General features: G+C 36.3%; 2 protein-coding genes across 15 annotated transcripts in view; one reads left to right on the top strand and one right to left on the bottom strand.

Moving 5' to 3' along the window:
* Positions 1–2,578, bottom strand: part of PARPBP (PARP1 binding protein) — a 147,918-nt gene extending 145,340 nt beyond the window's left edge. For 7 of the 13 annotated variants that reach the window (XR_007456798.1, XR_007456799.1, XR_007456800.1 and 4 more), the window contains exon 1: positions 2,465–2,563. Coding sequence is in view for 8 of the 13 variants with exons in the window: in XM_049626164.1 (XP_049482121.1) it covers positions 2,465–2,542 (78 nt within the window). In the remaining 5 variants the exon portion in view is untranslated. Of the gene's footprint in view, positions 1–2,464 lie in introns of all 13 variants that reach the window. The other 6 variants (XR_007456801.1, XR_007456802.1, XM_049626166.1 and 3 more) reach the window with 1 other exon arrangement.
* A 22-nt stretch (positions 2,579–2,600) lies between these two features.
* The window catches only part of NUP37 (nucleoporin 37), a 45,855-nt gene continuing 22,644 nt past the window's right edge, over positions 2,601–25,811 (top strand). The window contains exons 1-5 of one of the 2 annotated variants that reach the window (XM_049626175.1): positions 2,601–2,678; positions 3,956–4,176; positions 13,297–13,421; positions 17,227–17,299; positions 19,000–19,094. In XM_049626175.1, coding sequence (XP_049482132.1) covers positions 4,021–4,176; positions 13,297–13,421; positions 17,227–17,299; positions 19,000–19,094 — 449 coding nt within the window. In that variant the 5' untranslated portion in view covers positions 2,601–2,678; positions 3,956–4,020. Of the gene's footprint in view, positions 2,679–2,733; positions 4,177–13,296; positions 13,422–17,226; positions 17,300–18,999; positions 19,095–25,811 lie in introns of those variants that run through there. The other variant, XM_049626174.1, reaches the window with a different exon arrangement.

Below are 25,811 nucleotides of genomic sequence, written 5' to 3'. Positions count from 1 at the left end.
GTGCCAGAAACTTTTCAAAAGCTTAATATTTATTACCTTATTCAATCTTTGCAAGAGTCCTATGAGGAAGGTCTATTATTATCTTCATTTTACCTTTGAAGAATGTGATGCCCCATGTCACTCAGCTAGCAAATGGCAAAACAGACTTAAACCCAAGATGCTTAACTCCATAAGCTGTGCTCTTAAATCACTGTATTACATAACTTCTCTTGACAGACAAAAGTCTTTCAAAATAACTGGATGTAGTTCCAATGTCTTATAAGCCCAAGTGTAAACAAGGAAGTGGTTTCTTTCTCTGAGTTTACAGTTATGCCCGCTAAAAGTTGTTTTTTCCTACCTCCTCTTAAGTATGCTCATTTCTAACATATTCATATGACATTATCTTATTTTGGGTATATTCTACTGTACATATCCCATTTATTAGCTTCCTGTTATCTTTTTCTTTCTTTATGTGGCATAAATAGAATTCCAGATATTTACTAGGTATTTTGGGTTTATATGATCAAGAAAATGGGTACATAACATTTACAAAGCAATAATTCATAGTTGCATCAGTGATGCAATTTAAAGATACAAATAAAAAACTTTACAATATCTACATCTATACAAATACTAGTAAGTTGCTAAAAGTTATATTTCTCTTCAAAATATCACCTTCATTTCTTTTTTTTTAAAGGCTTATTTGAGAGAGAGGGAGAAAGAGCGAGCGCACATGCCAGAGAGGGGCAGAAAGAGAGGGGACAGAGGATCCAAAGCAGACTCTGCCCTGATGGCAGAGAGCCCAATGCAGGGCTCAAACTCACAAACCACGAGATCATGACCTGAGCTGAAGTCAGATGCTCAACTGAGTCACCCAGGTGCCCATCACCCTTACTTCTTAAAAGAAAAAAAAAACAAAACAAAACAAAAGTGAAAAAGTAAATTTTCAGTGATACGATCAGTTTACCCGACAAATCTTTAGCACTAAATAATTTAGGGTATTATTTCAAAGTAATATGAGTTCAGATTGCTAAGAATGAAAACTAGTCAAGAATTAACTTAATAGCTATGAGATCTATGCCAAGTTATGTCACTGCCCCTGCCTCAGCCTCCTTGTACTGAAAATGAAAATAATAGTTCCTATCTCACAGGATTTTGTGAAAAGTAAATGACATAAATACAAGTTTAGCTTTTAGCAGTGTCTGGCACATATAAAAGCCAACAGTCTCATCCAGGGGTCAGAACACATTTTGGAAAGGACCAAAAGAGTAAATATTTAAGGAGTGCAAGGCATATGGTCTAGATGTCACAACTATTCTACTTGATCTTGCTGTACGAAAATAGCCACAGACAATACATAAACAAATGAGCATAGCTGTGCTTCAACAAAACTTTATGGAAATTAAAATTAAGTTTCACAAAATATTATTCTCTTGTTTTTGTTTCAACTATTCAAACATGTAAAATCTATTCTTAGCTCAGGAACTGACTGCAAAAAAACAAAAGCAAGTAGTGCCCTAGTTTGCCAACACTGGTGTAGTCTCAGCTTGTCAGCAGCTAGCTGTCTGTATAAGCCTAGGCAGTCAGTTTTAGAACTGACTGCCTAGGTAAAAGTATCATCACATAGAAAACAGGAATAATACCTTCCAGCCAGTTATGAGAAGTCAATGAGACAATGAATATGCAAGCACTCTGAATGTTAGCCTGCACTATACAAAAACAGTAGAAGGTGGCATCGATAATAAATACTTGTTTTAAAAAACTGGATTCCAAACTGCACTGTAGCAAAAATTATGAGACAGGAAATTATCACTGTAGAGACAGTGTGAAATTATGAGACAGGAAATTATCACTGTAGAGACAGTGTGAGATGGTAAAAGAATTTTTGAGTCAGACATTCCAGGGCCCACATCAGGTTCCCCAATTTAAGAGATGTATGGCCTTCAGTATTTAAAATCTCTGATGAATATTAATTTCCTTAAATGTAAAACCAGTTAAGAGATCTCCTACCTCATAAAACTATGAGACACAAGTAAATAACTCACCTAGTGCCTGCACACTTATTAGGTGCCCAATTGAAAAAAAAAAAAAAATGCCAGTCGTTGGTGCTATTATCGTCAGAATGCTGATCCTAAATATTCCTTAGAAGAATGTAACAGGGAGAGGGCGAAGTCTCAGAATTGGAGCCTGCGCACGTTTTGGGACTAGGACCTGGTTTCCTGCCAACCTAATGAACCTAAATAGGCCTCTACGGGGCTCAGTCTTCCAGTCTGCAGATGATCCCTCAGGACCTTTTAGCTCTATTCATCACTAGGTACCGTGAACTCTGTTCGACACCCCGGGACCCAACCAGGCTCGAGAGCAAAGCCACTGAAAAAATAATACCCTAGACGGTTACTTAGCTGTCACCGAAAACCCCTCCCCAGCCGCAGCCTGAGTCAAAAATTAAAGTACGACAGCAGGGTAAGGAAGACATGAGACTCACCTGGCTCAAAGTAGACCCGCTAGGTGCAGACCCAACAGAAGCAAACTCCGGCCGAGCTGCAGTCTCCAAGTTGTCCATTTTAATTTTAAATCTCGCGGGAAGGCTCGGGAGCCAATCGCTGCTTCCGCCCTCTGACCCGGAAACTAACTCCGAGCGCGCCGCAGCAGCCCCCAGCGGAGACCAGATTCCTTCTGACCACTTCCCGACGCCCCTGGTGCGTATCACACGGGAACCCAGGGGGCCGCGCCGCTCTGCTCCTGGCCGCCCGCGCTCGCATCCTTTTCGTGCGAGTTCCTTCTCTCCCCAACCGTGTTCCACCTCTCTTCCTTCTGACCTGGGGCTTCGGGAGGTGGTAGCGGGGTCTCGCGGGACTTGCCTGCCTGGGAAGAGGTGTTGGGGTTCTTTGAGAGGACTTCAGTTGTTCCTTCCGTCTTTTCCCCTCCAGTTTTAGAGGACAAGTCCAGCCCGCCTTGTACAGTAAAACCCTGAGAATGTAGTGAGATTGGGCACTAGTTTAACGAGGAATAGGGAACCAAGTTTCCTGACCTCGAATATTTTCCACTTCTGACACGGCGCTGCCTCTGAGGGCATCCACCTGCTGGTCACCTTTAACTATTGCTCAGTCCCGGATCCCCTCTCCTATGGTTACTATTTTATAGGCTCCCTGAGGTGGGATTCCTCTGATTCTCAATAAATACTTATCAGGTTCTTGATGTGTTTGTTACTGAGCCCAACTGTTCTCAGGACAACTCCTGCATCCAGTTAAGAGAAAACAGACCTCTTTAGATCCCTAAATCTCTGGGAATGCTGCTTCGTCTGGGAATGCTGCTTCCACAGTGCACACCAGGCCATGACAGGCTGGTTGAAATTTTGTGCCTAGTTTTATGAATATTATCTTTAGGTCACACATTTCGGCACTCCTTCCTCCAGATCCTCTATTTTGGATCTGCTTATTTTATTGCTCTTTTCACACTGAATCATGACCATTACCGGATATTGTAATCTTCAAGGTGGAGGGCTGTGTTTTACTTCTCTAGCACTGGTGTCCAACACATAGTAAAGTATTTTAAATGCTGTCTCGTCTTAGGAGCTTGGCAGCTAACCTATTAAAGTCTCCATTTCTTTCTCTGTAAAATGGGAACTGTAAGTAGTACCTTCCTCTTAAGTTTGCAAATATAGGTGTCCTGATGTCAGTTAAATCCTCAACATGGAACTTACAAGTGGTGCTTCGTAAATGTTAAGTATCATTAATTTTTATGAATATATTTACTACAGTGGTTACATCTTCAAGTACTTACTATATCTTTTAGGTCATCTGAACAGGATATTATGATATATTCTGCAGGTATCACTCATAAAGTATTTAAAGAAGTACTTGAAATTGTTTAGCTGTCTCTGGCATCTGAAACACCATGTCCTTATTTTATTTGCTGAAAGTGACTAACACTTTGATGGTTTCTGTCTTAACTGTGTCTGTGCTATCATCCACAGTTTCGTGACCTTGTCCAGTAGAAGGCTATTTTATTTTTACAACTGTTCAAGTATTGACATACAAGATGAAGCAAGATGCCACAAGAAATGCTGCCTACACTGTGGATTGTGAAGATTATGTGCATGTGGTAGAATTTAATCCCTTTGAGAGTGGGGATTCAGGAAACCTAATTGCATATGGTGGCAGTAATTATGTGGTCATTGGCACGTGTACATTTCAGGTTAGTGTACAAACTCAGTGAATGACAGTGCAGCTATTTCAGAGCTTAAAAAAATTTTTTGGTAAACTTTGGCTAAATTTGGAAAGCATATTGAGTTTGAATGTAAGAAAAAAAAAATGATATGAAGAACTACAGAGGAAGATATTCCAGTAATATATGCCTGAGACTTGTGGAAACATTAAATAAGTAGTGAAAAAAAAGACTGTAAGGCTTCTCTTTTGCCTCATGTTTAGAAATGCAATATCCTAGTAATTGAAGGTTGTGAGTAACTGAACATTTGGTATGTACAGGGAAACAAATGAATTCTAAGTAATTAATCTAGTTTTTCTACATTCCACTTTGACTTAGGAAACAAGTCTTAAAAATCGTACTCCAGGAGATTTTCCAGCTGTCAGGATATTCAGCTTTTCTATTCATATGCTCTCTTGCTTCTCGTACATCTAAAGCATACATCCAGAGTGTACAAAGTATGAGACCATATTAATTGAACAGACAATTTAGCACAGTCATTAAGACAATGAGCTCTGGCACCAAAATGCTTAGATTTTTACTCCTACCTGGCTTTACCTCTTAATAGCTATATGACCTTGAGCAGGTACTTAACCTCTGTTCTATAAAAATGATGAAAATAATACTTAATGGGGTGTTATGAGAATGTAGTGAGTTAGTACATGAGAAGTTCCTGGAAGGCATCTGGCACATTTAATGCACACACACACACACACACACACACACATGTTTTAACTGTCATTGATTTGGTCAGCATTGCCCCCTAGCACAGGCCCATATTTAATCACCAAAGCAAGATTGTTTCTGATGAGCACACACCATGTTTTCTCACAGGAAATAGTTCCACATGTGGAAGAGTCTAAACAATGAGAGTTCAACTCTCAGAAATCTTGGCTAATCCTTAACTTACCGGAATATTATTCATAGAACAGTATTTCTCAAGTTAAGATTAATCAATGAGGTAATTTGGCAGTGATCAGTTTTCAAAGATTTAAAGTAACTTTACCACTCCCATACTGTTTATAAACATTATTTTCTCTTTTACTTGGGAAGCAGTTCAGTATCTTACAATGTTTTGGCATCATAAATGCAATTTAGCATTTTGCAATGCAATAAATATATAAAGTTATACAAAGTTAGACTGCATGAGTATTTATCCTAAGGAGAAAGTATGAATTAAAGGCTTCAGTTTTTTGGTGTCTGAGTAGAATACAGGAGGTCTTACGTTGTCCCACGTTGTCTCTTAAGGTTGGGATAGGAAGTGCTCGCTTTCACACTAAGTGACCCTCGGTCTGACTAGCTGGACTACTTGGTTAGGATCAAAAAAAGTCCACATTATTAAGAGAAATAACACACTCTTGAAAAAGATTGAGGGAAAAACCATCTTTCCAGTGTAGGCTACTAACCTACGAAAGAATAGAGCAGCTCCTTACAGGTGAAACTTTTACTTCATTACTTTTAAAATTAATAGCTGTAAACATAGAATTGTGTTTAAAAAAAATACTGAAAAAGTATACCTTAATCTTTTGTTTATGTCCAGCTAGGAAATGAGAAAGTCAAGAAGGGAGAAAAAAATTAAGAAGAAAGGCAGAGGTGATGAGTGGCAGAGAGAAAATGAAAGCAAAAGACAAAACGAGAAGAGAACTTACAAAAACATTTGTATTGCTCTGTCATGTCTTGCACATTGTCCTTGTTCATCTTCAGACCTGTCAGATTGGCAATCTAGGTCTTACAGCCAAGTTACCTAAAGAAAGAATTGGATTTTATTAATTTGGCAAGTAACGAACACAAATATTCTGTGCCAAGTATCGGAGATATAATTAAACAACTGTCCCTGACCTCATAGAGTTTCCATTTTACTTCAAAGAAATTCAGGGATTTGTAAATGACTGGTAAATAAAAAAACAAGATCTAGACCTTTGTTCTAAACCCCTGTTCTTTTCCCTCTGTGCTGTTCAGACAGGTTGCAGCCATATTTCAAATAGTTCTGCAAGAGAATTGAATCCCAATAATCTGTGTTTGAGGATTCAGAATAAATTATTGCTTCCCTTTAAAGTTTTTTTTATCTAATTAAACACTATTAAACTTTGTGTTTTCTCATGTTAGAATCTTCAAGTTTCATAGCATCCAATTTCTGCCTCCCTCTTGTCTGAGACAACATGAAGTAAAGGTAAATTGAATTGAAAGCTTTCCACTTTCCTGTTGGAAAGGCAATCCTCATTCTAAGACTCTTAGGAAACAGTGCACTAGGTTTAAATTTCAACAAAGCAATTTTCAGAATCTTATGGTGTTCTTTTGAATATGGAAATTTGAGCTGAATGATGGTACTGTTAATTGATGTCATGTATTTGTCAAGTATTAAGTGCAAATCAGGTGCTGGGAACTGGTAACACATGTTAAAAAGCAAGGACTCTGACCTCAAGATGTTTAAACATAAAACAATGCAGTAAGAAAACTGCTCTAAAAACTCCTATGTGCAAAGGGTGGAGGAAACATGAAAGTTTCTAGTCTATTCAAAGGGTCACCAGTAATGCATCGGGACCCTTACTGGGATTTGAATGAGAACATTTGATTTAAACAAGCTCATTGAATTTATATAGAACATGAAGCTGACAAGGATACCTAATGCTTTGATGATAAACTGCATTTAACAAGTATTTATTAAGCACCTATTGTTTGCCAGACACTGTACTTAGAATTGAGCTATTCTTTAATAGATCGGATTAATGGACCAAGTTGAACAAGCTAAAAATTAATAAAGTCTTGAAATGATAGACTGCTAAAGCTAGAAGAGACAATTGTGACTTATAGTTTTTAGTCACCTGGATGTTCACCATGAGTCAGTGCAATGATTAACTGCCAAATTCAATGCTGTCCTGTAGAAATACAATGTGAGCCACAGGTATATAAATTTAAGTGTTATAGCAAACACATTAAAAGTAAAAACCAGGTGAAATTAATTTTAATGTTTTTTTTTTAACCCATTGTATCCAAAATATTTCATGTGTGACCAATATGAGAAATTAATGAGGAGCTCCTGGGTGGCTCAGTCAGCTAAGCATCTGGTTTCAGCTCAGGGCATGATCTCGCAGTTTGTGAGTTCAAGCCCTTCATCAGGCTCTGTGCTGACAGCTCAGAACCTGGAGCCTGCTTCACACTCTGTGTCTCCCTCTCTCTCTGCCCTCCCTGGCTCACGCTCTGCCTCTCTCTCTCAAAAGTAAACATTAAAAAAAAAATTTTAATTTATGAGATATTTTGTATTGGTGTGGATTTTGCACTTTATAAAATATACACGGTTTTGAACTAGCTGTATTTCAGGTGCTTAATCACCCCATGTGACTGGTGGCTACCATGCTGGACAGTATAGCTCTATATTCTCCTGTATAAATTCACAGGTTGTTTAATGTTTACTTCAGTTCTCAGCAGTGTATATTATGATGCAAAGCAGATGATGTATTCGAAGACAGATTTCAGAATGCTATTAAAATGTTTGAAACCATCATGTGAAAGAGGGATTAGACTCAGAATGGTAGATGTATTTTGTGTAACTTGTCAATTCTGAGTTGAGTTGTGGCTTAATAGCGCTTTAAGACCGATGCTGAATCTGCTCTTTGAGTGCATTCACCTAAGGAGAGATCAGCTGTGGCCAGACACTTGCCATCACTGAAGTAGACTTAATCCATATGGTTCCAGAAGGCAGGAGCACTGAATAGAATTTACATGGGAACAGAGTTAGGTTTAATGTTAAAGAGAACTCTTCTTTTTTTATTTATTTTTTTTTTTATTTTTTTATTTTTTATTTTTTTATTTTTTATTTTTTAATATATGAAATTTACTGTCAAATTAGTTTCCATACAACACCCAGTGCTCATCCCAAAAGGTGCCCTCCTCAATACCCATCACCCACCCTGCCCTCCCTCCCACCCCCCATCAACCCTCAGTTTGTTCTCAGTTTTTAACAGTCTCTTATGCTTTGGCTCTAAAGAGAACTCTTCTAATCAGAACTACCCCTGAGTTGAATAAGCTCCCCCCAAGAAGTAGCTAATTTCCTGTCACCGAATGTGCAGAGAACGGTTGTGCAAACTCTCTTCAGATGTTCTATAAATTCAAGTGTGAGATGAAAGAAGTGGACTAGGTAAACTTTTACAGTCTCATCTGACTAAAATTCTGTGTTTGGCCTTAAATGGGTGTGGTGGGAAGGCCTACCAATTTCAAACCCTTAGAATAGCCCTTTCAATCAACCTGGCTTTGTCCCAACCTCAAATACGCCAGAGCCTTATATAATGATTTGTACTGTAGCAAGTTTTCCAAAGTGTCTTAATTTCCTTCCTATACAATACTGCCTACACCCCAAACTAAACCTAAAATAACATTCGTCTCTGCCTATACCACACACACACCCTAGCCTTTTAGTTGGCTCCATGGCAGACATTGCTGCCAGGAAAAAAGGTTTCACTGGTAATACATAAAGCTCAGGGTATACAGTCCCTGGGTTTCTTTATCTCCACCGGCCACCCAATAACTCCATATATACTATGGGTAACAAATTATATAACCCAATTGTCAACACTGTTGTTACAGTTGCAAAGTAAAGTGTGTTTTGATGGTGAAACTTCATTTTTAGAAGATTGATTTGTCCAGTGTGGAAAAATAGGTGTAACCCAAACTATGAAGTCAGCTATGATTAGGCTCTTAACCTTATTTTAAAATTGCTTAGTGGTTGCTGCCTTGGCATATCTGGCTGTTAGCTATACAGTTATTATACACACAGATTACGAAGTAATAAAAGTTGACAGTGTTTTTCTTTCCTTGATAAGTACATTTCTATCTCCTTTTTTTCATTTATGGAAAAACTTTTTGTTGTTAACTCTAAGTTCATCTGAAATTTAAAGTTATTTTCAAGGGGCATCTGAATTATTTAGAGAAAACCCTGTGTAATGTATCTGTGAAATGGCTTTGCTAAGGATCCCAAAGGCTATCCTGGAAAAAATCTACACATCCAATAGGATTCACTTTAAGTACACACTCTAAAACTTTGCATTTATTTTTTTTTTATGTTTATTTATTTTTGAGACAGAGAGAGACAGAGCATGAATGGGGGAGGGTCAGAGAGAGGGAGACACAGAATCTGAAGCAGGCTCCAGGCTCTGAGCTGTCAGCACAGAGCCTGATGCGGGGCTTGAACTCATGGACTGTGAGATCATGACCTGGGCCGAAGTTGGATGCTTAACTGACTGAGCCACCCAGGCATCCCTGAAACTTTGCATTTAGATTCAGGATGAATGGAGTTCTTAGAACAGGCCTTTAGGTAATATTCCTATCTATGTAGACATATGTATTCATTAAATAACAAGTTTCACCTGCTCTGGATTTTTTTTTCCTTGATGATGTTAGAATTTTATAAAATTATAAAAGAATTATAAAGGATAACTTACAAAAGGTAACTACAGCCACTTAATACAGAGGATTCCTTGGGCAAATTTGTCATGAAAAATTTTGCTGGAGTCTCTAGACCAGTTAGGGTATTGATTTAAATAAGACAAGGATTTACTTATTTTTAAATCACAATATTTTAAGCCTATAAAAAGTATTTTAAAATATGTATTATCTATAAAAAGTATAAAGAATAATAAAATAGGGGCACCTGGATGACTCAGTCACTTGAGCATCCAGCACTTGATTTCAGCTCAGGTCATGATCTCATGGTGAGGCTGGGCCCCGCATAGGGGCTATCAGTGCAAAGCCTGCATGGGATTCTCTCTCCCTCTCTCTCTGCCCCTCACCCCTTCTCAAAATAAACAAATATTTTAAAAAAGAAGAAGAAGAAAATATGTTCCTGTATACCCACAACCTGGCTTAAGCAATGGAACATTAGCAATTCCCTCAAAGCCCTCTGGGTGTTCTCTTACGGCCTTTCCTTCTCACCCCCAAGAGTCTGAAATTTTATCTTGGGGATTCTTTGTTTTTCTTTACAGAATTACCATATATGTAGGTGTTACAAATCAGTATATTGTATTTCATGTTTTAACCTTTGTTTTAATGAAATTATTCTGTATTCTGTTCTTCTACAGTATGTTGCTCTTACCATTGTATTTGTTAGATTCCTCCATGTCAAAGTTCATTTATTTCCATTGTTATATGATACACAAATATACCATGATTAATCTATTCTTCTATTGGCTATTTGGGTTACTTTTTGTTTTTTACTCTTGAAAACCTTGCCAATACGCATATTCTTATGTCTTCTGCTTGTGTTTTGTTACCTCCTTTCATTGTTTTCTTCCCTGTTAATTTGGAGGTTGTACATGCTGTTTCTTTTAATGGTTACCAAAGACACTTTAACATACACACTTAATTAGACAAAGTCAGAATTAATATCTTTAACTTCTTCATGAACAAAATAAGGATCTTTGACTCTGAACTATTACCACACCCTCCAGACTTCTATTACTGTCATATTTTAGTTCTGTCATTTTTCTTTTCACTTTAACACACGAATTTAAGTGTTTTAGGTGGCTAATATTTGTTTAGATCAACCCACCTGCTTGCCTTTGATTTTTTACTCACTTTTTCTTACATCTCAGGCCTTCCTTCTGGGATCATTTTTCTTCACCTGAAAACACATTCTTTACTATAAGAAAAACTTTACTACTAAATTTTTACTGCTAAGTTATTTACTACTAAATAATTTCTAATATTTTACATTTTTCCAGCCACTTAAGGTGTCTGTTGCAAATTACTCATAGTTATTTACAACTCCTTAAAAATCTAAAAATGGTTTTCATCTCATGGGCCTTACAAAAACAAGCCAGAGGTCAGATTTTGCACAACCTTGGTTGCCACCATCTGCTTTAGATCTTTCAGTGAGAGTTTATTGATGCTAAGTCTTGGTTTTTGTTTTTCTGAAAATATCTTTAGTACAGCTTCATTCTTGAAGTGTTTAGTTCTAGAGTGTTTTTCAGTCATCATTTTGGAGCTCTTATTCTAGTATCTTCATGCATTTGTTGTTTCTGCTGAGAAGTCCATGGTTGTCCTTTTATAGGAAATCTCTTGTGTAGGGAACCTGTCTTTTCTTCTGGCTGCTGTTCCTGACACCTCCCCCTACCCCCCCCCCCACACACACACACCTGGCCTTCTCCCTCCCCACCACTCTCTCCCTCAATGTGTATATACATATACACACAAATTTAGATCATGAGAGTTTGTGTGTATATTCTGAAGCTTCACTATGTTGTATCTGCCTGCAGATTTTTTATTTAAGCCAACTGGGATGTATTTTTCTTTCTAAATGTGCATATTGGTGCCTGTCATCAAGTATGGAGAGGATCCTTTGTCATTATCTCTTCAAATATTGCCTTTTCCCTCATTCCCTCTATTCACTCCTTTATAGCCCCAATTAGATACGTGGTAGACCTTTTCGTTGAATCCCTTTTCTCTTGTTGTCTTCACTTTGCTCCATTCTGAGTAATTTTTTTCAAATCTGTCTTCCAGCTGCTCTAAGCATTGATTTTTTTTTTTTCCATTATGGTATTTTCATCTAAATTTTTTGTTTGGTTCTTTTTAAAATCTGCCTAATCATTTTTGGTAATCTCTTGTTGCTTACTCATATTTGTGTTTGTGATATTTTTTTTCCACGTATATGAGTGCATGCATGTAAGATCATATTTGATTGAACTATATCTGTGGGAACTTTTTGAGACCTGGGTAGAGGTAGTTCATCCAAAGAGAATTTGCTTTTGTCTGTCAAGTGCTTGGGGCCACTACCAACATATGGCCATTTTAAAATGTTATTTTCTGAAGCACATAGTTAGTGTGAATTCAGGCCCCAAACTCATGTGAGGGCCAGTTTATGGGTGAGATTTTCTTGTAGGTGGCATTTCTCTTTCTTTTTTTTTTAAATTTTTTTTTCAACGTTTTTTATTTATTTTTGGGACAGAGAGAGACAGAGCATGAACGGGGGAGGGGCAGAGAGAGAGGGAGACACAGAATCGGAAACAGGCTCCAGGCTCCGAGCCATCAGCCCAGAGCCTGACGCGGGGCTCGAACTCACGGACCGCGAGATCGTGACCTGGCTGAAGTCGGACGCTTAACCGACTGCGCCACCCAGGCGCCCCGGCATTTCTCTTTCTTAGCCTTCACCCATGGTAGACATTTTGCATAGTAGTTTCGGTTTTTTGGTTTTATTCCTACTTCCCCTTTAGAAGTCCTGGATCTATGCAGAAGTCTCTAGTCATCCTTCTTTGTGCAGGCACTAAGCTTTGTCTTTTTGCCTCGCAAACAAGCAGTTAGTTATTGGATGTGGGCAGAAGTCCTTAAGATAGCTGCATGCCTAAGTGCTCAGTTGCTTCCCTGGACTTGGATTTTTGCATTATTTTTATAATGGGAAAGCTTTTCAGGTGAACGTCCATATTGCCAGACCTAGATGACTTGGCTTTTCAAAATTCATTTTTTCTTCCTCCTCTTCCCATGAAGATAAACAGAAATCATTTTACTAGTACTGAGCGGGTAAATAAGCTGACTTTAATTAAACATCTAACCTAGAATCCAAAAGACTAACCAGATTGTATCAACATATTCACTATTCATAGACTGTAATAGTATTAGATGAACAATTTGTAACATCTTATACATGTATAGTGCCACATATAATACTATGTGAAAATTATTGATATTCATTGTAATGACTGAGGCATTATCTTGTACATAACCAAAACTTTATGTTCGGTATGTATTTTTTTAATATTGTCAGTTCGATTATGTATGGTAACTCATTTACCTAGAATATTTTGATTTTTAGAGGATTCAATTTTCATTGCATTTGGTGTGAAATATGTTTACTATCAGGAATAAAATGTCTTCTAAGTAAGATAAAGTATAACATGTTCACTGTTTATTTTTAGTGGCCCTAGAGAGTTATTCTTTGAGGCTTAGAAAGTTTTATCGATTTTTGTCATCGTTGTTCAGTAAACCACTTAAATCTCAGTATCTAATTTGTTTTTGAACTTACAAAAGAATATATATGGCCTCCTGATAAATTCTTCATTATAACGAAATGGGGTGTTATAGTGTTTGTTCTCATAACTTATTAAAACATTTACTATGTATGTTTAGGAAGAAGAAGCAGACGTGGACGGAATTCAGTATAAAACACTACGAACATTTCAGCATGGAGTCAGGGTTGATGGCATAGCTTGGAGCCCAGAAACTAGACTTGATTCATTGCCTCCAATAATCAAGTAAGTTTAAAACTATTAAATGCAGTATTTATTAATGTCCTTTGTTGTAAGTGATCTGAAGCCTTTGGTCATAAGGACATTTCTCCTCCATTTCCTTTTTCCCCACTTTTAGATATTAGCTTTTTTTTTTTAATATTTTATTTCTTTTTGAGACAGAGACAGAGCATGAACAGGGGAGGGGCAGAGAGAGAGAGAGAGAGAGACAGAGAATCCAAAGCAGGCTCCAGGCTCTGAGCTGTCAGCACAGAGCCCCATGCGGAGTTCAAATCCACAAACCACGAGATCATGACCTGAGCCAAAGTCAGACGCTCGACTGACCTGAGCCACTGACTGGGCGACTGTCTAGGCGCCCCTAGACATTAGCAATTTTAACATTGGCCATTATTTTGTAATTTAGGCTTATTATCTGAATAGGTGATTTAAATATGCAACATGGTAGTGGTACTTTGAGAATATGTTTGGGCCTGACTACATAAATTTTTACTTGAGTTTCACCTAAATCATTTGAGGTCTTCACAGATTCTTCACTGAGTCCACTACTTACTGAAAGTACAACTCTGTTGAAATAAGTAAATGTGGTTGAGTCATTAATCAAACTTACTGCTGCACACATAGGCCAATGTCACATGTACATGTTTAACAGTATATAAAGCGGCAGTTCTAATACTTGAGCTTCAGTTTTTATGAAAACATTAGAAAAGAACAATTGCTTTTTGAGAAACATCTTGACACTACCTGCTGAGGCCTTCTCCACAAAGGCAATAATAATATGTCAGGTTATTTAGTGCTTGTTGCAAAACACTAACCTTGCTTCCACAGATGTCAAATCTAAAAGACATGTCTTTTAGTAAACAGCTTAGCAGCCATAAGTTAGCTCTTACTGAGCTAACCTAATTTTTTTTAATTAAGGGATAATTTGAAAACAGTGAAATTCTCAGTTTCTGGGAGTACCATTTGATCAGTGTTGACATGCATATACTTGCATAACCCATATGCTGGCAATACATAGCATTTCCATCACTTCAAAAGGTTCTTTATGCTCCTTCCCAGTCAATCCATGTACCCCATCCTCTGCCAGAGCAACTCTGCCCCATCCTCTGCCAAATGCCAAAGCATTTTCAGAAATGAGTGTTGCCTATTCTAGAACTTCATGTAAATAGAATCATATAGAATGTATTTTTTGCGTCTAGTGTGATGTTTTTGAGATTTACCGGTGTTAAGAGTACCAGTGGTTTTCTTTTTCTTTTCATTTATTTTATTACTTTGTAATGCATTCCATTACATTGTATAAATACCACTATTTGTTTGTAACATTCTCCTGTAAATAAACACTAGGGCAGTATCCAGTTTTTAGCTATTATGACTAAAGTTGTTTGAGCGTCCCTATATACAGCTTTTAGTAGATACATGGTTTTATTTCTCTTAGGAGTAGAATTGCTCCTACTCTTAAGAGAATCAGAGTAGAATCAGAGGATAGATGTATGTTAACATTTTTTAAAAAGTACCAGTCTCCATAGTGCTTCTACCATTTTATGTGCCCACCAATAATCTAAAGATGTTCCACTTCCTCTACCAACTCTAAAACATTTAATTGTTGTCAGTCTTTAATTTGGTTAGTACCACAATGACATTTCCCTGATGATTCATGATGTTGAGCACTTTTTCATATGCATTCTATTTCCTAACTACAGAATGGTTGCCTGCAACAAAGATTGTGAAGATGTGCTGTTTTCTTCTAGAAGCTTTACAGGTTTTAGCTAACTGAATTTTAAATAATCCACACGACAGTGCTTGTTAACATACATAAGTCATTGTCAGCAGCCAGTTTGCTGTTCATTTCCTTTTATATTAAAAGGAAGTGTTCACAGAGTCTGAAGCTAAACAAGAGTCAGGCAGTCTCTTTGCATTCGCTAGCAGGTTTTTAAAGCTGTAGAAACTGTTCTTCCCATGGTTCTGCTTGGTGCCTGTTTTCCTGTCCTCCTTTTAATGGATATGCTATACTGTTTCATCTTTTTTGTCGTTGCTTTTTGATAAGCAGCCTCAAATTTTGGGGAGAACTCTACAAATATGTATAATAAACTTGGCACATTAACCAGCCATTAATTTTAAAGACAGTATTTTTAGAGCAAGCTGGCAGCACAATTTTGTTTTTAAATAAATTATTTATTTTTATTTTAAAAATAATACACATTTACTGTATCAAATTTGGAATATACAGAAACATTTTTAAAGGCCATCTACACACCCAGTACTCTATTTTTTTCATAAATAGTTTTACACAGTTGTGATTAAACTGTATTTTTTATATTTCTTACTTTACTTTTTTATATTTATAATCCAAAGTAGATACTATTTTTTTCATGACTGAAGAGTGGTCTATCAAGATGACTGAGGTATATAACTTTCTGTCTGTCTTACCATCGTTAACTTATAGTTAGAAAGAACCCATTCCTAGTGTTTTATCTTTAGCATTTAGTTACCGTCAGTTCTTTCTCTCTCTCCGCCTCTCTCTCTCTCTGTTCATCCCCACTGCTTTTCTTTCACATTTGCTGGAGAGTAACTCTTCACCTTACCTCTGTTCTCTGAGTCTTTATGGTTTATTAAAGGATGATGTAAATATACTTACCATGTATAAAGTTAAGCAGCAAAGTTTGGAGAAAAGTAGAACACCACAAGATTTTCCATAAAGTTTTGTATGTGTGTTTTATCTTTTAATTTTATTTATTAATTTTTAAAAATTGGGTTTTTTTAGAGAGCATGCACACAAGTCAAGGAGAGGGGCAGAGGGAGAGGGGGAGAGAGAGAGAGAAAGAGAGAGAGAGAATGAGAGTCTCAAGCAGGCTCCATACTCTGCATGGAGCCTGCTGCCAGGCTCACTTCCACAGCCCTGGGGTCATGACCTGAACTGAAATCAGGAGTCAGATGCTCAACTGACCAAGCCACCCAGGCACCCCTCTTTTAATCTTAAGGAGATTCTTTCATTAATTCTTTTTTAAGTAAATAATCTTTGTCCCTGTAAGGCCTGTATTCTTTGATGTTTTTACTGAACTTGGCCTTATTCTTAACTAATACCTTCTTTATAAACCCTTTTGCTTGAGATATTTATTTTAAAAACCTTCTAAAATAGCCTTTTTCTATTTTAGAAACGATATTTTGGTGAGAGATTTTTAAATGATTTCTTATGACATCACTATGGGGAAATCTACTTTAGAAGACCCTCACATTAGTAATGTTGTAGCAAGTCTGTTCTAGAGTTTCCTCTGAGTGGGAAAGTATGAATACCCAAAACAATAATGGGACAAATTCAAAGAAGAATTAGGTACTATAAGCTTTGGGGTTTTTTTTATTTTTTTCTTATCTTTAATTTGTATGTTATGAAATATAGCATATGTGCCCAAAGGTACAAAAGAAAAAAAAAAGTACATGTGCAGTTTAACATGATTATTGTAAAACAAACACCCATGTAATGACCACCCATGGAAGGCAATAGAAAACATTGCCAGTACCTAAGGTCTCCCCCTCCCCCTTCCTACTTAACCTCCCTTCTCCTTAAAGGTAATTATTCTCATGATTATTGTGGCAATCATTTATCTTCTTGAGGGTTTTTTTTGTAGTTTTATCAGCTATTTTATCAACTATTTTTTCCTACCTAAGAACTTTCATACAAATGGAATAATAATATCCTTTTTTTTTTTTTTTGCCCTGCTTTGTTCACTTGACATTATATATGTGAGATTTGTCCTTGTTTCTTCTACTTGTAGCTCTAATTACTGATTTGTGTTGGGTCTTGTTTTTTTACTTCTAGATTTTGTACTTCAGCTGCTGATATGAAAATAAGGTTGTTTACTTCAGACCTTCAGGATAAAAATGAATACAAGGTATGTTGACAAGTATAACTCTCAATTTTAAAACATGTATTACTTTTACTTTTTTAATTGAATTTATCTCAATTTAAAATGACATTTAATGTCATCTTTACTTGACTCTGTTTTAGGCTATAGTAAGGACTATAGGTTATAAATCTGGTAGCATTTATTAAAATATTACATAGGCACAGCACATGAATGAAAATTAGAAATTTACATTTCAGTACAGTAGTAGAGTAATAGACGTGAACACACATAGAGTTGAGTCAGACTTGAAGGGAACCAACAGCTAGCACAGCATAGGGCAAGGTGGGATTAAAAGGGCTTCAGATCACAGACACAGGAGCCAAACTACCAGGGTTTGAAGCCCAGTTCTACCACTTTAGTAACAGTGTGACTGGTCAAGTTCCCAATTTCTTTGTGCTCAGTTTCTTATCTGTAAAATGGGGATAATCATAGTATCTGCCTCAAGGACCATAAGCATTGACTGAGCTAATTCATGTAAAACATTTCGAACAATGCTTTGTGTATAGTAAGCCCTATATATATGTTTTCTATTAGTATAATAAATAACCCTGTAAAATAAGACAAAGACAAATACCGTATGATCTCAATTATACGTGGAATTTTAAAAAGGCAAATTCATAGAAGCAGAGTATAATGGTGGTTGCTGGGGGATGGGGGAAATGGGGAGATGTTGGTCAAAGGGTATAAACTTCCAGTTATAAGATGAATAAGTTCTCAAAAAACAAAAACAAAACAAAACAAAAAAAGATGAATAAATTCTGGGAATCTAATGTACAGCATAATGAGTATAATGAACAGTATGTGTTACATACTTGTAAGTTGCTAAGAGTAGATCTTAGGGGCACCTGGGTGGCTCAGTCAGTTAAGCATCAGTTAAGCATGGCTCAGGTCATGATCTTCTCATGGCTCATGAGTTCAAGCCCCACATGAAGCTCTGTGCAGACAGCTCAGAGCCTAGAGACTACTTCAGATTCTGTGTCTCCCACTCTCTTTGCCCTCCCCTGCTCATGCTCCATTTCTCTCTCTCTCTCTCTCTCTCTCTCAAAAAATAGACAAACATTTAAAAAAAAATTTTTTTTTAAAACGAGCTTTGAGCTCAAATGTTCTTGCCACAAAACAAAACTGGATTTTTGGGTTGTTGTGATTATAGGCTTCTAATACTAACTGTCCCCGGTGATGGCAGTCACATTGAGGAAGTGAATAAAAACCTTGGAAGGTGAAATCCATATGTGTTTATTAGATAAAGAGTGTGCAGAGCAGTAGATGTGAGTTGAAAAGTTGAGGGGGACTCTATCTCAGTACCCCTAGAAAGTTCTTCTAGCTTTAATTTTTGCTTAAGCTTTATGTAATAAGAGGAGGTGATATGAGGACAGGTACAGTAAAAAAAGTGTGTGTGTGTGTGTGTGTGTGTGTGTGTGTGTGTGTGTGTGTTTGTAAGAAATGCATACTAGAAAAGAAAGATCAAGCTAATAGCTGTGTGTTGAATGATCAGCTTCTTTCCAAGATAAACCTTCCAGAAAAGTGGGTGTATAAATCATGCTTTAAAAATAGCAAATTGCTTAAGAAATATTTATAGAAAAGGGAAGCATGCAGTGAAAGCTTTTAAGTCAGTGAAGTAAAAATATTAGGTAGGAATATTGTAGGTTATTTTCCGGTGTACTTATTAACTTCTCTCCTTTTATCAGATTTTAGAGGGCCATTCAGATTTCATTAATGGTTTGGTGTTTGAGCCCAAAGAGGGCCAAGAACTTGCAAGTGTGAGTGATGATCATACCTGCAGGTATGTTGCTTATGTTAAAGCCACATTTTTCAATTTTCATCTTATTTTAATGAGAATTACATTAGAAAAATTAGAGAAAATTTAATTTGTATATATACTCCATAAAATGTTATAAAAGAAGTATACTTGGTTTAAATTGTAAGCATGACACAAACATGAGTTTCACAACTGGTAAGTTGAGTTCTCATCCCAGTTAATGGAAACGTCCCTTGCTGACTCATAGGTGCCTCTCTGCCTCTTATTTTAGATGTGTACATTTATGAAATTTAAATATATAATGGGTCAAATTCTCCAATATCGGGTAAGATCAGTAGGATACTAAAAGGCAATTGCCATACTGTGAAGTTATTTCACAGATCCTGTCTGAAAGTTGTTTAATAATGAATTGCAAATCTCATTTGCTAAACTAAGACTCATGGGAAATTTCTTATTCTGACAAATTTGGAAGTCTCTATATTAAAGGTTTTCTGTAGGGGCGCCCGGGTGGCTCAGTCGGTTAAGCAACCGACTTCAGCTCAGGTCATGATCCCGCAGTTCGTGAGTTCAAGCCCTGAGTCAGACTCTGCTGACAGCTCAAATCCTGGAGGCTGCTTCAGATTCTGTGTCTCTCTCTCTCTCTGCCCCTCCCCTCCTTGTGTGCGCTCTCTCTCTCTCTCTCTCTCTTTCTCTCTCTCAAAAATAAACATTAAAAAAAATTTTTTTGAGATAAAAAATAAAGGTTTCCTGTAGATGTAGTGCGTTTAAATATCATATTCTTCCACCTCACCCCAAGTTTGGAATGGATGAGGTAGCTATAACATTTTTTAATAGTGCCTAAAGCTGGAGAATATCACAAGTAAAGAATAAGACGAAGAGTAGGAGGTGGAAATAAGCTGAGGAGTCAGGAGTGAAATGAGGGAATTCTATAGGAGTGCCAATCACTTCATTTGCTTTAACAGTACTGTGAGGAAAAATACCCCACAGCTCTGTTATTTTACATAGTTTTAATGTTTGATGAGGCGATGACAAAATCATTAGTGTTCATAAACACTTGTATATATATAAAACCATTAAATATGTGTCTTTTCACATTGGAAGTAAAGCCACGAGGAACTTGTTAAATTTTAATCATAACAGCTCATCCTTTTAAAGTTACAGAGTCATAGGCCATTATTCTTTATGTACTGCCTGTTAAAATTTTCATGTCAAGGACATGAAAGATTTACATGCCATTAAGATTTTAGGGCCTCACATGTTACAAAACCAAGTTTGTATAGAGAGCTGAAGAGTAAATGGGACCATTTTTAAGGTAAAAGTTAGACTAGATCACTAGATATAAATAATGACATTTTAGTTCTGTAACACATGGACTTTCCTAATCACAAGCATTTGGAATAATGAAACCTGAGAAGGGAGAAAATGAGCGTCTTTGCAAGCCAAGGAACAGCCTCTGAATAGTGAACAATAGCCAAAGACCTGGGATTACATTCAGTGGTCTATTATTACTTTTTTTCTTGTTGTAGAATTGGGGATTTTTGTAGACTAGTAAAATGGTCCTAAAATTTTGGGGACTGAAAACGGGTTGCCAACTTTTTATTTTGTCAAGTAGTAAGAATTTTAAAAGGTCTACTGCCTTTTATTATTACCATCATTTTCTGAAAGTAAGAACATTATTGTTCTAAAAAGGAGAAAGACTTAACTTCAAAGTAAGTCCTTTAAATAAATTTAACTTTTTAAAAAAAAACTTTGTTGCACCTAATTGCCTTATTTTGCTACACTGCGATCGATGATGTTATTGTTCAGCAAATGAATACTCTCCCTCCCGTCTTCCCATGGAAGGAGGAGATTTTCCCACTCCATTGGGTTTAGCTATGTGGCTTGTTTAGGCCAACAAAATGTTAGCTGGTATGATACAAGCAGACACTTTATCTGATTTACCTGGTTTGTCTTGACCTATTGTCCTCTGTCTTCTGTAAGATGAGAGTGGCCTAGATAGCTACTGGTCCCAGAATGAGAAACACATAGAACAAATATGGACCCATGTGGCATTATGAAATAGAGCTTCCTACAGATTCATGAGCAAGAAATGTATGCTTATTTTTCTTAGCCACTGAGATTGGGGGTTGATAACATCATTTTAGCAGTAGCTAAGGAGCTAAATTTAGAATTCGTCAGCTTAGTTCACCAATCAGAAGTAAAGGATAATTCCAATTGGCTATTAAAGTCAAATGTCTTGGTCCAAAAGCTTAGCAATATAGATTAAAACTTTTAAAAGAAACAGCATAAATCAAGAAGTTTAAAGTAAGGAAGAGTAGTAGGTATCCTACACTTTCATAGTAACAAAGGAAAGAAGGAATTCTGAGAAGACTACAATAGAAAAACATTTCAGGGGTGCCTGGGTGGCTCAGGTGTTTAAGCATCTGACTCTTGATCTTGGCTCCGGTCATGATCTCATGGTTCACAAGTTCAAGTCCCACATCCAGCTCTGTACTGACAGCTCAGAGCCTGGAGCCTACTTCAGATTCTGTGTCCCCCTGTCTCTCTGCCCCTCCCCTGCTCATATTCTGTCTCTCTCTCAAAAACAAAGAAATGTTAAAAAAAAAAAAAGAACTCAAATCATTAACCTAAGTTTATATCTTAAAGGAACTAGAAAAAGAACAAAGGAAACGCAAAGATAGCAGAAGGAAGAAAGTAAAGATTATAGCAGAGATGAGCAGAGAATAGAAAACCACAGAGAATCAAAGACATTGTAAGTTGGTTCTTGGAAAAGATTTAGCAAAATTGACAAACCTTTGTCTAGACCAAGAGAATACTCCAATTAGAAAAATCAGAAAAAGTGGGACATTACTACCAACCTTACAGAAATAAAAAGGATTTTAAGAGAATGCTATGAACAGTTACACACCAACAAATTAACCTAGATAAAATTCTGGTAAATTCCCAGAAACACAAAATTCGCAAAACTCAAGAAAAGAGAGAAAATCTGAATAGACCTATAACAAACAAAAAGAGATTGAATCAGTAATTAAAAGCATCCCAACAAAGAAAACCTAGGACAGGATGCTTTACTGGTGAATTCTGTTAAACATTTAATGAAGAATCAACACCAGTGTCTCAAATGCTTATAGATAATAGAAGAGAAGGGAACATTGTATAACTATTCTATGATGCCCATATTATCCTGATACCACAGGCATTATAAGAGAACTGCAAACCAATATCCCTTACAAATATTGATGCAAAAGTCTTCAGCAATATCTAGCTAAAACTAGAAAATGCTTAGAAGATAACATTTTGTACTATAAAGGGTAGAATGAATATTTCTCTCTGACTCCATGCCAACTTAAATAATTTTTAAAATAAATATTTTGATGTATGCATATTTTCTGATGTTTGACTTTGTCATTTCCAAGAGAGACACAGTATTATAATTAGCTAGATTTACGGCCTTAGGGACATCATTTCAAAACGGTATATCCCCTGAACAGATTCATAAAGTTTATGTATTTTATTGAAAATTGCCAAATTCTGAATCAGACAAAATGAAGATAGTTCTTACTTGTACTAGCATGTCAATCTGTTAACAAATCGTCACTTGTATAAAGGACAAACAAATGTATTGAGACTCAATTAATATATAGACTAGTCCATTCAGTTGACAAGTATCAAATGTCTAGTATGTGCCAGGCACCATGCTAGCTAGGTACTTGGTAAGCACTGACTTTTTTTTTTTCCCCCTTTGGGGGTTGACAGGGAGGTAGAAAGGCAGTGAACAGTAATCATTGACTTATTTTTAAACCTGTGAATAATCATTTCAGAGGAAGGCATTTCAGGCTTCTCCAAGAATGACGAAGGTATTTTGTTTTCTATAAGTGAATTACAATATTAATAAGCAAAAACATTACTAAATATTTTATTGAATGCTTTACTGTATATTAACCACCACTTACCTATGTAAATTTAATTAATTTTTACAACAACTCTGAGATAAGTACTATTTTTATGCTCATTTACATGATGGGGATATAAGATAAAGAGAGGCTAAGTAATTTGTGGAAAGGGACAGAGCTGTTAAGTAGAGGAACAGGAGTATCAGGCAATCTGACCCTAGTACCTGCACTCTTACTCACCTGGCATGAGAAGACATATTTGTATCTAAACTATTTCAGCTCTTTCTTACTTCTCTACATTCTGTGATATAACTTCATTAATTTAAACAATGAACCACAGGGCTACTCATAATCTGAAATGTTATTATAGAAGATGAGAGATTAAATTGTAATCTAAAATTTCATCTAGTTTTATATTCTGTGATCTATGTAGGTTTATAAGAAAATTGAATTCTCATTTAAGTCAGCAGTTCTTATCAGTCCCAATATCCCCTTTTTAAAATAAATATTTTATAATGCCCATATACAGTCATAAATGAAACTCATAGAAAATATAAGCTATCAAAATATCTATTCACAAAAAATTATTTTAGTGCCTTAATTGTACTATACATTTCTGTAAAAAAGAAAACTAATTGTTACAGAATAAAAGTGTGGTGTGTATATACTCAGGTAGTCTTTGTCTCTCTTTACAATGAATAAAGTTGGATATCAGAAAAACAAGATGATAGGAAAATATAAGGCAGAGACAAGGCTGCCAAATTTCAGGATTCCAGGGATATGGTTTGTATCAAGTACAATGTAAATAGTGCCATCTGGAGTTCTGCAGTGTCATAACTCAGTGTGTCTGAGTGAAACTACGGTTATTTGACTAAAACTCATGTCCATCTTAATAGAAAAAAGTGAAAGAGGGAAATAATGTTTTCAAAGTAAAAATAACACAGACGTATTATAGGATGTCAAGTTGAAAAACTAAGGAAGGATAATATTCATGGAAATCAATCAGTTTTTATATCGATAGTATCAAAATAAATCACTGTTATTCCATGGGATGGAATACTAACAAAGATTGCAAAAACTTTATCTTGTATCTTGAAATGCTCCCGCCTTTAGTGGGATTTCTAAATTTCATTCTCATTTGATGGATTAATTCATTTAATCCTCAAAACCCTTATGTGGTAGGTTTTCCCCCTTTTACAGAGGGGAATCCCAGGCAGTCTTGCTCACTACATTATGCTGTTTCCAGTTTAACAGTTTTTAAGTTTCCGTCTTTTTATATTACTGAAAAAGTAAGTATTCAGATAACCTGTGTGTTCTGTTCAAAATTAAGCATTCTGTAGGGCTTAATAAAATTGACACAATTGTGGTTAGAGTCACGTCTGCAGAAGTGTTGTCTTCCGCTTATGTAGAGTTTATAATGTTTGAAAGATACCTTTGCTAAAACATTTTATACCAGTTCTTGAAAAGATGTCATGTTCCTTCTTCCTACTTCATTAGTGCAGTTTACAGATGAGGAAGAAGAGTAAAGAGAAACAGACTTTTCTAGAGGATAAGGAAAATTATTCTAGAGGAGATTGCTATGGCCTTTGCACTAATAAGGTATTTTTCAGGGTCAGCTTTGCTTTACTACCTTAGAGTCAGTCATCATAGCATCTGAGTGCCCTTGTGGCAGTACTCAGTGAGTGAGTAGGAGAAGGAATGAATACAACTCTGTACCTGTCACGTCTTGCCACCACCAAACAAAGCATCTGACAGGAGATGTGTTTAAGAAAAGAAATTCCCAAGTAAACAATGGCATTGCTAGCCATTCAGCCTCATGTTCGGTACCGTCTCCTTTATGGCCCTCATCATGTCCACCATATGTAAATATTTACACATATATATATATACACACACATACATGCGTATATGTATGTATATGCATATGCACAGGAAAATGTCACTACTGGTGTTCAGACTTATGACCCAGCATTATCAAAAGAAGGTTAAAGTTATTATTATATTTGAGAAGTAAATAAGTACATATTCATTTAGAAAGACTTATTATCCCATACCTCCAAAGGAAGGTAAAAATGGTGTTTTAAGTATTTAATGGGTTAAGCTTATTATTTTAAAAACTCACTAATACAGAACATCTCATTCCCAGTCAGTGCCAAATAACAGATGTTCTTGTATATTAAAAACAGTACCGTTCTGTAAGAACAAGTCAGATCAACAAGTATTTATTAAACACGTTTAGTATAGCCAACATTTAGTACTTTGGGGGATACAAAAGAAATAGAAGACCCAGTACTCACTGTAACTACAAAGGATGTCAGAAGTAAATCTCTTTCCTCCTCCACCCCCCCCAACAATCTTTTTAAATATTAGATAAAATTTATGGTGAAGGAAAATTGGCTTCTAGAAACCAAGGGATTCTTAGTTTAAGACTAAAATAATAGAAGCATGTAATGTGCCATTCTTTGTCTATAAAACATGGGATATTAGTAGTTGTCATGTTCTAGCTGTCATCATTTTTAAAAAGAATGGGAAAAGGGGTAGCATATAAAAAATAAGATTTTTTTAGGAATGTAACCAAATCATTGGATAAAGGAATACTAAATTACCTAAGATACTCACTAAGCCAATTGTATTGTTTTTTGAAAAGTTATACAAGAGGAAAAAAAATGTTTATCAAATGTCTTCTGTGAACCCCATGCCAGCCAAGTTCTTTCCATATTACCTCTGTTTATGTACGTTCGAGAGTCTTCAGAATCCATAGTTAAGATGGTGTTCTGACCCACCCCACCCTACCCCTCCCTGACCCCAACTGGGATCACAGAATATGCAGTCTATTTAAAAATAGTCC

The sequence above is a fragment of the Panthera uncia genome, chromosome B4 (assembly GCF_023721935.1).
Source record: "Panthera uncia isolate 11264 chromosome B4, Puncia_PCG_1.0, whole genome shotgun sequence".
Classification (NCBI taxonomy): Eukaryota; Metazoa; Chordata; class Mammalia; order Carnivora; family Felidae; genus Panthera; species Panthera uncia.
The sequence above is the reverse complement of the archived record's forward strand: the minus strand, read 5'-3'. Positions and strand labels throughout refer to the sequence as shown.